This window comes from Lepisma saccharinum, chromosome 1 (genome assembly GCF_977018435.1).
Source record: "Lepisma saccharinum chromosome 1, izLepSacc3.1, whole genome shotgun sequence".
Taxonomy (NCBI): Eukaryota; Metazoa; Arthropoda; class Insecta; order Zygentoma; family Lepismatidae; genus Lepisma; species Lepisma saccharinum.
This window is the reverse complement of record NC_139229.1, coordinates 31911273-31925421: the sequence shown is the minus strand read 5'-3', so window position 1 is coordinate 31925421 and position 14149 is coordinate 31911273. Positions and strand designations below refer to the sequence as shown.

Below are 14149 nucleotides of genomic sequence, written 5' to 3'. Positions count from 1 at the left end.
TTATATTACAGGAAAAAAACTTTAGGCAACAACAGCCTGCAGACAACAAACCACTTAGTGGCGGGAACTGTACCAGGAAAAACTTTCTGACCTGTCGTCTTACCTAAAAGCTTAATGGGTCCTGATGGACCACGGTACAGTGATTCGGATTCCACTGGAAACTCTAGTCCAGTCGCGATTAGCCTTTCTGAATATCTTACTGTGCACAGAAACATTACCTTACACTATTCAATGTTTCCCTATCATTTGCAATATTCCAGTCTCTTAATTTACATGCACTGGATGCAGGCGGTTTTTATTTAAATTTTGATAGCTTATTTCATCATGCATAAAGATATTTGATTTGATTTGTTTACACTTCGAAGATAGGGATGAAAATTGATAAATTGAAACGAATCAAAGAACAATCTGAAACACGCACAGACACAAACTCCGCAGAGCTGTAAATCTAGGCGCCAGAGCCTCGTTAGCCTGCAAGAATGCGGTTCTGGGCGTACTACGTGAAAGTGATGTCGACACTTCACTGTCTTCTGCAAAGCCCACTCCTTACACCCCAATAAACTGAACGAGACATCTCCTTATACAGAAAACATCTGTCCCATAACTGATACTGACTGAAATCATTCCATGTGAAATCAGGCAGGAGTTGACCCTCATATTCACAGATTTTGATGATATTTGGTACACAGCTTCGCTTTGCTCCATAACCGAAATTTGTGATAGGATTTTGCTGAAATATGATTATTATGTATTATGTGAGAGTTGTTCCAAAAGTCTTTTTCGAGAAACAGGCAATTTTGAATTACGTATATCTAGAGAACGAATGAAGATACAAAAGCGTGCTTGAGCTCCTTGTAAAGAGGAAAGACGGTAGCATATTATGAGATCATCAAATGTGGAAACTTAATAAAAATTGAGTACTCTGTTCAAATGTTCAAATTTCAAGTTTGGACAGCTCAAAAACACCCCAAATGGATATTTCTCATTTTTTGATACTTATACTGAGAAAGTCTTATCGTTGTGATTTTCCATACAAGGAAGAAAAATTAATTTTAAATTTGTCCTGCACCAGCAATGAACTAAACAGCAATGGGCCTATACTGAGACTTTTCATTCGTGTCGTGCTAAAGCATGTTTATACTTTCTGTACAAAGACAAGATGATATTCCACTTCATTATTTGGTTTATCCTGTTGTGACTATTTTATACGTTGCTGTTTCCATGGCTTTCATTCCAAGTTTTCATTTTATTCTATAGAAATGTATATTTCATATTTTGAAATGTGTCTACGTACTTTGATAAGATTGTTGGTATTGGAAAATAATATACATTGTTAATAAAGAAGGTAATGCATTTTCGTCTTTTAACAAAATTAAGTTAAGGTTAATTTGTATCGGCATTATCGAATCATATTTTTAATAAATACATTATACAAGGTACTGTTATTAATTTAATTCTCACCGCTGAATCTATAACAAAAACGAGAGACAACATGCAGGACAAATATGTAACTTTGTTCCACTTGAATATTTCAAGTCCATGTTACAACAATTTCTCCTGTTTGGAAAAACAATGTTACAATTTGTTAAGACTGAAGAATTGTAAGAAAATGAATTATTTACCATAAGAAGTTACGAAAATGAAATGTAATATGAAATAGTTCTCCCCACAAACGTAAAAATACACAATCTAGTAGATTTGATTTGTTTGGCATGCCCACATCTCTTTCTTCCCACAAGAGCGTGGCTAAAACCATGAAAACAGCAACGTATAAAATAGTCATAACAGGATATAAACAAGTCAATAATGTAGTGGAATATCATCTTGTTCCTTTACAGGAAGTATAAACATGCTTTAGCACGACACGAATGAAAATAATAATATGCTACTGTCTTTCATCTTTACAAGGAGCTCAAGCACGCTTCTGTATCTTCATTCGTTCTTTAGATAGCCTATACGTAATTCAAAATTGCCTGTTTCTCAAAAATGACTTTCTGAACAACCCTCATATAATACGTAATAATCATATTTCAGCAAAACCCTTTTACAGATGTCGGTTATGGAGCAAAGCGAAGCTGTGTACTAAATATCATCAAAATCGGTATCTACGAGGGTCAACTCGTGCCTTGACATGGAATGACCCCTGTATATCATTAACCGCTACTTTAATTAATTCCCCAAAGAATCCTTATTAATCTTTCACATTATGATTTAATATTAGGGGTCTTGTTAATGAGAATGAGGGATCACGCGTTGGTTTACTTTGTAATCACAAAACTACATCAGCCAGAATAAAAATCAGACGGTGCGAGAAACTTACATATTCGGGCTTGGCTTTTTTGTCGCTTCCCCTAAGAACTGTCCGTTCGAACTTCTCCATATGTGTGACGAGGTAGTCCTCATCCTTGAGGCGAAGTTCCTCACTGATGATTCCCAGATCCCTCACTGGATCCACCTCGCCCTCAATATGGGTCACGTCATCATCTTCGAAGGCTCCTGTAAGAACAAGATACAATTATTACGATTATATCATCTCCTCAACAATACAATACCATGACATGCCATAACCATAATAGGATTCTGTGCAAAAAATCTTGAAATAAAATACGATGGCAACTGGAAATGCAGGATAAGCAGATGTTTATCTTAAGCCCACCATAAGTTCAATAGGCAAGGTCTGTATCGAACCACAGTGAATGTGCCTCCACAGGGGATCGAACCTTTTTCTGAGATGCATAAGAGGAGATACGGACTCAGGAATACTTAAGAGAAACAAGAATGTGAGAGATCTGATATGGAACAAAGTGTCACTAAAGTATCAGCAAGATCAGTAAAATAATCTTACTGGCAACGTCGTCGCATCAAGGGGTCTTGGATTTGATGCCCGGTGGAGGCACATAGTGGTTCGTATCCCACTTTAAACTGTAGGTCCAGTTCAGATTAGCCTAGCTGTGCATAAAGTGTACTTAAAACTAGACTGAATAAAGCAAAAAAGATGCAGGTAAGAGATGTGAAATTTCTTACGAGTATGGTTGGAAAGACAAAACCTAAGGCGAACATCAAGAAAAACAATGTGGGGATGAGAAAAACTACAAGACACAGATGTACGAATTTAAACACACATTTTATGCTATTACAAGCATTTCAACATGTTTGTTGATGTTGTTACAAGCAATTAAACACGTTTATTTAGTCAAAAATATGAACCAAATGTGTTTGGTTAATTTACAAAAATCATTTTTCTGTATGAAGTCATTATTTAAAAGGCTTAAAGATATGGACGTCGTTGGAAATTTTTGTTGAGGAAGTCAGGCCATAGAAAAAAAATTAATAGTAAAAATAACAACTTGGCTATTTAAACTAATAAGACCATTTTATTGCAATATATAATAATAATATACTTGGAGAGAATTTTGTAATCCAGCACAACTCTTTTTTCCAGTATCGTTTTAAATTTCATACAGTTGATGTACTGAATTCCATAGTTAAGTTATTCTGCTTTATTCTTACTTTTATATACCTCGTTCAAGAAAAAGCTTTAAAAGAAGAAGAAATTTTAGTCGTAAAGTTGTTTGACCTCTTACATAAAACTAATTTATGGAATTTTAGAAACTGTGGAACGCAGTTTATACCTTGATACATCAGTTGATACAATGAAAATAGATTATTCTGTTTGAATGGTAACTGAACAACTGAACTTAATTTCCGATATTAAAAATAAAACAAACTAGCTTTTTGTCTTTGTAACTTGAAATGAACTATGCAAAATATTATAGGCGTCGAACCGGTCCATCGATGGACCCCCTTCCCCCCACCCTTCCTCTCCCGACCTTCTTGATTAGAGGTCGAGGAGTATCTCAGTGATTCGAATCTCAATTGAACTGTAGCACCAATCCCGATTAGCCCTTTTGTGCACAAAGCAGACTAACATCTCACGCAAGATTTCAAGGTATACCTCGTTAGATATCACATAGGTGCCACTCAGGCCAAAACTGAGCCCGAAGGGTTGGTCCAAAATTTACAGCATCACAAGTCAAACCACTACTGCCACCGTATTGCTTCATCCTCGCGAGATAAAAGCCGCCGAAGAACTTACAAGACACGCCAATTAAATTAGTCTATCATTAAACCTCAACAACAATGTAGCAAAGACCTTACACGTGTAATCACGAAAACGTCATGCGTCCAGAACGGTCCGCGGGACACAAGAGTGACGTGAAAGAAGCAAAGTGCTATAAATATGCAAAGAGCCGCAATGTTATTACAGAAGATTAGAGTAGGGGGAAGGGGGGTAATTAAGAAGTGACTGACACAGGTCCGAGGGCCACCATGCAGGAATGAGGCGTGGTAAAGGGGTGTGCCCGGGCTACCGTGGCGGTAGTCAACATCCCCGCCCCTGCCATCAGCGATGACACCCAGCGCCCATTACGATCCAGCCTTTGGCCGCTGTCAGCAAGGTGCAGTCCGATTTGTATGCTGCATCAACTGCCTCCGCGGACACTCCCTTAAGTTAATGTGATGCGTGCACAAGCGTGGCTCGAAATTTGCATTTTGGCTATTTACGGTGGTGCTTCTCTAACCCAGTTGCCTTGTGAACGAAAGATTCCGGGTTCGATTCTTGCTGAAAGAACATTGTACTGGTCCACGGGGGGTGTAGCAAAGTCTGTAGGGCATTTGTCTGCCACGCAGGAGACCCATCCAGATGGGTGATCACACAAGAAGAGGGCACGGCTTTGGAAATTGAGTTTGGGACGAGACGAGACGTGTTACGGTAGGGTACCATGTAAATATTGATATGCCAAGGTACTAGCGCGTGCTAGCCAGTCATTTCCGATAAAAAGCCCTTTAAAGTTTCGTCGTTTCTCATGCGCGGTTTATTAACCGAAGATGGTGTCCGACTACAAAGTGGCCCGGTAGTCAGGTGGTAGCGTTTCACATGCTCGATTCCCGTTTGGTTGCCCTTGCTTATTTAATTAATGCGAGCATCTGTTTATTTACATCATGTTTAATCACTACCCAGCGTCGAATAACATGGGTACCTGGGGGAAAAGGCGGTCAGGGGCTGATCACATCACCCCCACTCACGACCGGATCAAGAAAGTGTGGGGCGTTACCCCCACACCCCCTATACGCCTTCATGGCGTGGTGCTATGCACAGGGGAACACTTTACCTTTTTTTAATCACTTACTATAAATATGAAATGAAAGTTTATTTAAAATATTCAGGGGAAAACGCTTGTTGCTTAATGTTTCTTTTAATTTTCTCAAATTTACAAACATTTGCATATGAAAAAAAATGTTCAAGAAACAAAACAAAAGAATACTATTCACAAGCAATACTTTACTCACCGAGTAAATATTTAAAAACATATAGGGGCAATCGAACGCGAATCGAACCCAGAACCTCTAGCACGTGAAAATGATATGATACCACCCGACCACCGTGTCACTTGGCAGTCGGACACTATCTTCACCTGTGAGGCGCGCATGAAAAACTTCGGAATTTTCAAGGGCGTTTTATCGGAAATGACTAGCTAGTGTGCGCTAGTACAGTGGGATCCATGAGTATTTCCGTGCAAATTGTCCATCACCATGTTCGTGCACTTTATTTGGTCTAATAAGAGCTTCAAGAATTAAATGAAAACTCAAAACAAGCTGTTGACAACTTCTGCACCAGCATGCATAAAAATCCCTCGCTTACAAACACATAGAATGTAAAGAAAAATTAATTAAAATAGTCATGGACAATTTGCACGGTAATACTCATGGATCCCACTGAACCTATGCATATCAATACCTACAGGGTACCTCTACCATTACACGACGTCCCGTCCCAAACTCAATTTCCCAAGTCGTGCCTTCTCCTTGTCAGTATCTGCATAAGCTGCTCTGGGGTTCACCCAGTAGTTAAAAAATAAGTACCTGGAGGAAATCAGGAGGGGTGAAGGTGGCCGGAGCTTGATACTAGTCACGTTACCTCTAGAGCGCTTTATCCTTTCCTTCTCCGGTGGGGAGGGTGCAAACTTCTGACACAACACGACTGATGGATTGACTAGTTAAAATCATTGAATGATTGATTTGGTTTATTTTACCTCGCTTTTCTGCCACTTTTGGCTAATTGCGAAGATGAGGATGAATGATGAAATTGATGAAAGGTAAAGCCGGGACCTAGTTAAAATCATAACGGGGATGTGAGAAAATTAACGACGGTCTGGATAGCAGCGAATGTTATGAACTCCTCACCATAGAATAAAATTTATCCAAGAACTGGAGTTACTATGCCTTTGATAAACATTGAGTGTAGAGGGCCACTCGGTACACACATGAAGAAGACACAACTGATTGATTCATATTAGAAATTAAACAGACGAGAGAGCAATCACAAAGATCCTTCCTGCATTCGGGAAACGAACGCAAAACCCAAAAATTCGCAGCGAATTATGCAAATATTTCCTTTCCTCCCAGATGAATCACGGATGGTATTGAGACGAGAATTGGCACTCATTTTCTCATCTGTAGCTACAAATGCCTGTTATATATATTCGATCTCGTCTCTAGTATTATCACAATGAAAAGGTTTGCTTGAGAAAAATACATCCTTCCATATCCTGGGACAGTTGGGAGTTCTGTACAGGTGAACATGGATTTCTGTTTACAGATAGTCCACTTAATCTTCATGAATAATAGATTTTATCCTCCAATACACCGATCTCACATCGAAAGAAATAGACCTACGCTTAACATTCATTGCTGAATTGACAGAGTGGAGCATTAATGATTTACAAGTTTCCTTCTGTTTACAAGCATTTATCCTTTTTTCCTGGACTTCTGCTGTTGTCATTTCTAGCCGATGTCTCCCTCTTTCCACCTCCTCATCCAAGGATTACACTGATGTTGTTTCTGGGATATAGGCGTCCTGAATGGTGACCGTTCAGGATTGTGCAAATGGAGATAATTTGATGGAAAGAAGAAACGGCGGGTGTAAACCAAACATTGAAGTTGTCGGTTCCGTACGTGCCAGCTGTCCTTAGAGCAGACCTTCCTCGTGTCGAGGCATGCAAACCGTCCATTTATCATGTTAGGGCCCCGGCCGTCACTTCTCCCCTCCCCCCTCCCGTATCTGCGCACGGCAATAACTTATGGCATCCACACCCATGCTGCAATCATTTGGTCAAATGCGGCGGAACGGCGTGTTTACCTTTGGATTTGCCCGAACGCCTTCGTGTTTTTATTTTGTAACTTCGCGAACTATTCTATAACTGGCAAATAGAAATAGTATGTGTCCCACCCAATACGATGTAAGCCTTCAATCCGCTCGAAATGAGTCACATTGGATTAAACTTGAAAGTCAAGGTGTATTTATTTATATTGCTAGTGTTGTGGGCTCTGTTGTTGAGTGTGTTAAGTATTCAACTATCAAATTTCCAGGATCGAGTCCCGGCATGGGTGTTCTTCGTGAGTGTACCTACATCAATGGCTCATCATCACTGATCCTCATCGTTGCCATTAGCTAAAAGTGGGAGAAATACATAACAGTGTTAAAACTGCAAGGTATCTTCCTTTGATAGAGTAATATCGTGCGTACATTTCCTTACGAGAGATCGGGAGAAGTGTGGCGGGCAGCGCTAGCGGAGATGCAGACATTTTTGCCCAGTAACGTTTCGCTTATTTTTATGGACATATCTTCAGCATACAGATATTTATATTAATATTGCAAAACGAGCAGGGAATGTCTGTGCAAATTGCCTACACACGTCTCGACACAAGTCTGTTTTCACGTAAGTGTTATACATAAAAATTCGTTGTTCTAACGTGAACTTGGCGGCTGGCATTTCAATCGCCTCACGTACACACAAAACACACACACACACACACTGCAATTACACAAAGAAGTAGCACGGCAAGTAACCAAAAACCCACTCTTTCACACAGTATAAAAATAACACGCTCTTGGTTCAAGGTCTGTTCCTCACTCCATTCGCAGCTCTGTCCAGGGCACCTGTAGTCGCGAAGGAAAGAACAACTCAAGCTCGGAGCTTTCAGATTGCAAACAATGCTTACGAAAACCATTGGCTTTTAACCGAAATATCACACTGTACCTAGAAAGCGAACCTACCAGCAATGTAGGAAAGACAGCATCTACAACATCGAAACCGAGAACGATATTTCCCAATTCTCCGTCACAGGGTCTATCCACTCATTTTTCCAAACCAAATTTCCTGATATTTCGAGGAAATATGTCTTTCAAAGAACTTTCTACGCCAATTTATTATGCTCTAGCATGCTAATGACTTTCATGTTAATAAAGTAAATGCAGTTCACTCAAAATTGTTGGAAACAAATGAAGAAAAATATAACAATATTCTTTCATAAACTCTCAATAATCAAGGTGTCTGAATTGATTTGTCGTTTGAAGTCCACTTCATACACAGGTAGGCTAATCGAGACTGGATTAACAGTTTAAAGTGGAATCCGAACCACTTCTTCTTCCCCTTTTTCTACCATTATGCGTGGCCTTGCTTCACAGACTCCTGGAACGGAATATACAATAATTTGGTTCAGGCGAACAATCATTTATCTGTCGCCAAATTATTTGCTTACGACATACTACTTTTTGGCTATTCCAGAAACCCTTGTTTTTCTCTTAGTATGACAAGAGTAGCGTACTCTGGTCTAGACTACAATAAAACAGCGCCAATGGGACTCGATGCGGTAACCACGCGATACCAATGAAAAGCTGCTTGATAAATCCTCAAAAGACTATTGCATCACGGAGTATAGTCTACTTTAGTTCTATATTTTGCCAATTTCCCTTGCATTCGATGTTTCTTGTGTGGAAGACTGGGCAAAAGGGGAGTTACTACAACCCCCTGTGCATTTCATTGGCCACCAGTTGCTCAGAATAACAAAAGGTCATTAATATAAATTAGAACCTGTTGATCCACACAGATGCCACTCAGTACCAACATGCAAAAGCAAAAGAAGCTTCAGGTAGTGAATGTGTGCAGAAACATAATGGTTTCTTGTCCCTTTTTTACACACTCCGAATAAAAACTTCGCTCGTATACAAGAGCAAAGCGAATGACACCGGAAAATCTAAACAGCATGGTTTTTGATGGCCAGGTAGGTCCTACACGGGAGGCCTGCAGAGCGAGAGATGATTTTTTTCTTTAATTGGGCACCAGTCCGCGGCCATTGTGGGCAAGAAAAATTGTGTGCAGCCTGTCTGACCTTACGGTCTGTCGGCACCTTCTGAAGTCCTTGCTCAGGCGCCCGGTCATCATTTTGTTTATTCTCTCCCCCGATGCACCTTCACGGGAAATTAGCAAAGCATGCGCGTTGCTCGCGGAGCCAGGAGATGATATCGCCGGAAGCTAACCTGTTATTTCCACGTTCCTCGAACCATCCCCGTGGGCTGCCGCAGCCACAGGCGACAATGAAGAGACATGTGTAACCACACCCCGCGACAAAAGTCATTCGCGTCGCATTAAATGTTTTCTTGCACTGCTTCTTGCTTTCAAGTTTTACCGCACAACGCCAAAAATATTTTTGCTAAACCAAATTCCTTGTTATTTTCCACGTGTTCTCAAATACGTTTCCGGACCATTTTATAATGGATAATGTCTCACGAGCGCCCGCAAGAGGGGGCACTTGCCGCCCTCTGGGAAATCTGGAAAATTTTTATGGTGAGGTTGTAGAACGTTTTCACTAGAGACATAGAGCCATGTTGTCTGCCGTAACTTTTGGTGAGCGGGAGATAAAATTTTTGGTCGGGGCAGGATTAGGAAGGGAAATTATTATAATTTCTAGGTTAGGGGCTGAATAAAATTGCCATTTTCTCATGCAAAAATTTCTAGCGTTGAGAAATTTTTGGGATGTGATTTTTTTTAAATTTCCCAACGTGGTGAACATCTCTAATTCTAAACAATATTTTCCCTCAAGTGATAGTTTTGGCATCTCTGGAATAAAAACTTAATTTCAAGAAATTTCAGACACATGCAGAAAATAACAGGGAATAACAACTTTAAAATGTGATTCTTTGGAATTTTTCGACTGGCCGTAGCCCGAAAAGTCTGGAATCATTTCTCGAAGTCGGGATCTGACTTTGATAATTCAAGTCAGAACAAAAATTTGAATGTTTGTAGAACGTAAGCCAAACGAATCCTATATCTATTTAAATAATGGGCTCAAGTCTGAACTTGTCAAAAACGCAAAAGTATCTTCAATTCAATTTCAATTTTATAATTTATTTATAATTAATAATAATAAAAGGTAATAATAACTGAAGATCAATTTATGCAATCTTACTCTGGCCCCATTCCCTGAAAAAATATTCGGGCGGCCTTGGTAATGTCAGATTAACATTGCATGGAGGGAGGTGTTTGAAAGATTTAATCCCGATTCAGGACTTCCCAACTCCGGAACTCTGGAAATTCCAATGAAAACAGTGCCATTTCTGGAACTGGTCTGTACCAATAGGATATTTCAGTGAAATGTCTTCCGAACTCAGGACGTCCTACTAATTACCGCGGGGAGGATAAATTGATGTTTGAAATAGTTGACACACCTGTGTAACTGCTAGCTAGGGATGGACGATATCGAAAATTTTATATCGCGATATATCGTCAAGAAAACATCGTAACAGACGATACGATATTTTTTCCGTATCGTGATATCAGCGATTAATCATCTCCACGATAAATATCGCCCAAAATATCGTGACAATACTACATCGTCTAGTTGATATCGCCTCGACGATATTTTTTTTTCAAATCGCGATATATCGTCCCACTACTACTGGTAAACCGACAAGCAAAAGATCTGCAATTAGATTAACGAAGAAACTGCCCGCAAAACACAGTACTTTTTCCGCAAGTGGATATACAGTATGTATGCAGTGTTTCAGAGTAACTTGCAGTCATGTAAGAACCTCTCAAAAACCGACCCTTACCTCTCTCCCTTCCCTCCCCAGGCAGCGGTTCCTGAGTTGGGAACATTCCAGGTGAAAATATCGGTTCCTGAATTGGGACATCACCATTTCGAAGAGGGATGAGGGGGAATCCCTCTCTGATTTCTGCATCCCTCTGCGCTTGCCAATTTGTCGGGAAGAACTATTTATTATATGTATTTGTTTACTTACAATTTCAGATACAGTACTGAATGGACATTTTATAATAAAAGTGTAACAGCTTGACAACGACCACAACAAAACAAGATGACACAGATGAAATTTTAAAGTTACAGATACAGGCCTAAAGACTGCCGCAAACTGTTCTACAAGTTCAGAAAATTGTAGATATTTGGAAGCAGGTTATTAAATAAGAGGAGAAGCCTATAGAAAAGAGACCGTTGTAGAAGGGAGAGCCTTGTACTGGGATTGTGAAAACACTGATTGCGCGCTAGCGACAGCGTTGCCACTACGTCATCGGTCCAGGAATACTTACAACAATCACATCTCATTGTCATCAGCTGGCCTGGTTTGCAGCATGCACCTGAACATCAACATGCCAATACATATTAGCAGAGAGAAGTTTTTTTGCTTTGGAATGCGGACAGCACGTTCCACCAGCCATGATTCAACAGGACAAGGACAGACGCAAGATACTTAGGAGCCATTAACAGTGGAAACAAACCCACTCCTGCATCGTCATGGTGACACTAATCCGTACCGGAATATCCATCAGTCAAATGATGAGGTCGGGCGACAAGGGAACGGGCCAATCCCGCCCTAACCAGGAACCCCGGAGTTGCTCGCAGGGGGGTCGGCGCTTAATCGGCTAACTCTGGGTGCGTTCCGAAAGTCTTAACGAAACGAACGCATTCAACGAAAATAACTGGGCTCGTGAATCTGGTGAAACCAGTTATTTTACAGACTTATGGGACACGCTAGGCGAAAGCGCAGGCGCAGCGTTTTGTTTAGAGAAAGTTTCCGCATGGCGTCAGCGGAAGGAATGTCCTTATGGCAAAAATAAACTCTATTATGGCCACTGTTACTCATTTTAATCACATTCTAAGAACGGTCAAGGCATACTTATCTTGTGCATGTTGCTTCATATCGCTATCTGTTAAAATTATAATACATTTTCCGAACTAGTGCAGTTTCAATCCATCAGCACGCGCTTTGTCTGCATGGAGCAGACGATTTTCACGGAACAAACCAGCATCCTGGCCCGTGCGTTTGGTGAATCTCGTTCTTCCACGAAACGCACGGAATGCGACTTTTGGGACAGCATAATGAAACTCACGAAACGCACGGAAGCACTTATGGAACGGCCAGTTACCATAACTCGTTTAACGCGTTAAACTCGTGCGACTTTCGGAACGGGCCCTCTGTTCGTGATCTCACGCCTCCGGTCGGGACACATGCCGGCGAACAACTCAGCATGGCGGTAGGGGTTCGCGCCCGCCCGCTGTCATTCCAGATAGCCGGACCGTTATGAAGCACATAAATCACGCTAACTGAAGCTTTAAAGTTAAACCCCAGGTGCTAGTGTCTAAACCTTTCTCTAGGTGAGAGTCACAAATTCTATGTGCAACAAAATAGGCTTTATTCATCTAAAATACGGCTGCGTGGTATCGAATTGATTTTAACGGGAGTTCCCATTGCATTATGGGACTATGGAGCGAATTAATTTCAATGGAGGGTCAAACGAAAACCTTAATTTGTTTTTGTGTCTATGTACTACGTACGATGTGCGTGGTTACCTTGACGCTCCTGATCTGAGCAACGCTAAGTGAAGCTAGCCACAAATCGTCTTTCGGGGACTATATTCACGTGCGACAGTTTGATTTTTTTTTCCCATATTGTTATTTTTAAATTACAATATTTCGACAATCAGGCAGACGGGGATACACCGGGATGGCGATAGGGGTGATCTCCCTTCCCAACTTCTAGTTTTTGTTTTTGATATATCATTATGCCTAGATTTTTAGACTCAAATTTCTGTCTGATCACCAAGTTTAACAGGTTTTTTATGCTCACGATAGGCTCATGGGAACTGGATCTAACGTTTTAATTTGGGTCCGAACAACTGTGCAATATGCTTCAAAAGGGGACCGAACCCGAGATCCCTTGAGATAATAGGTTTTGTTTTCTTTGTTTATCATTTTACTACTCATATCTGATGGCTCACTTTACTGTGGCAATGGGAGAAAATATGGTAACGACATATAATAATAACCATCCATTCCAGCTCTGCAATTTTTGGAAAAGAATATCCTATTCTCTAAAACATGGAAGTCAGCGTGGTTCCTATTTACAGTAGTAATACATATATTGTTTATATAAAACAGTGCAAGTGTGGCTTAGAATTTATGAGGAGAAGAGGTGCCCCGAGTTTAAATTCGCCCCTCCCAACTGTAACTTCTGATCCGCCACTAAAATTAGGGCACGTATAGAAGCTATTCATATGCCGCTGGAAAGTCTTGAAGAGCTCTTTCACACGAGATATTACAAACCTGTTCCAGGAATAAAATTTTCAAGGTGGTGTAATAATAAATTGGGTAGCGATTTTCTGTATATATATATATATATATATATATATGCCACACACACACGATTATTCGGTAACTGTACAAATTGAAACTGGGATGCCAAAGTGATCCGGACAGTGGCGTGTCTAAGGAGGGGTTGGTGGGGATTATAACCTCCCCCTTTGGCCCCATATTCCGAAAAAAAGAACGTCAATGGTAGGAAAATATGACAAAATGAGGGCGGACTACCAAGAAAAAGTATACGTAACCCCTCCCTTTCGAAAATCCTGGGCACGCCACTGGATCTGGAGTTACGTTAGATTTAGGTTACGTCATGCATAACATATTTTCATAGATAAATTCCTGTACTTCTAAAGTGATGGTTTAACAGACATGAAAATTAAATGCAAATAATACAATCTTGTTGGAATTGACGTGATATAAACATTCCCATTTCTTAGAAATATATTGCCGCTTAATTCATGCTAATTAATAATAATAAAATTGTACTTTTTGGGCAAATCCCGAGCCCCGAAATCCCGGGATTATTTAATCTACTCTGGATTGCATTCCCGATAATTTACAAACTAGTCTGAACCATACCTACCGCCACGTTAAAAGTTAGAGCGTTATACATAAATTCAATTAAGAAAACAGGATCAAAATTACAGCTAAG

At 40.3% G+C, this 14149-nt stretch overlaps 1 protein-coding gene across 1 annotated transcript in view; it reads right to left on the bottom strand.

The window, feature by feature from the left end:
* Positions 1 to 14149, bottom strand: part of LOC145994359 (obg-like ATPase 1) — a 252754-nt gene that overhangs the window by 117021 nt on the left and 121584 nt on the right. The window contains exon 5 of the mRNA XM_083130478.1: positions 2321 to 2496. Coding sequence (XP_082986604.1) covers positions 2321 to 2496 — 176 coding nt within the window. The remainder of the gene's footprint in view (positions 1 to 2320; positions 2497 to 14149) is intronic.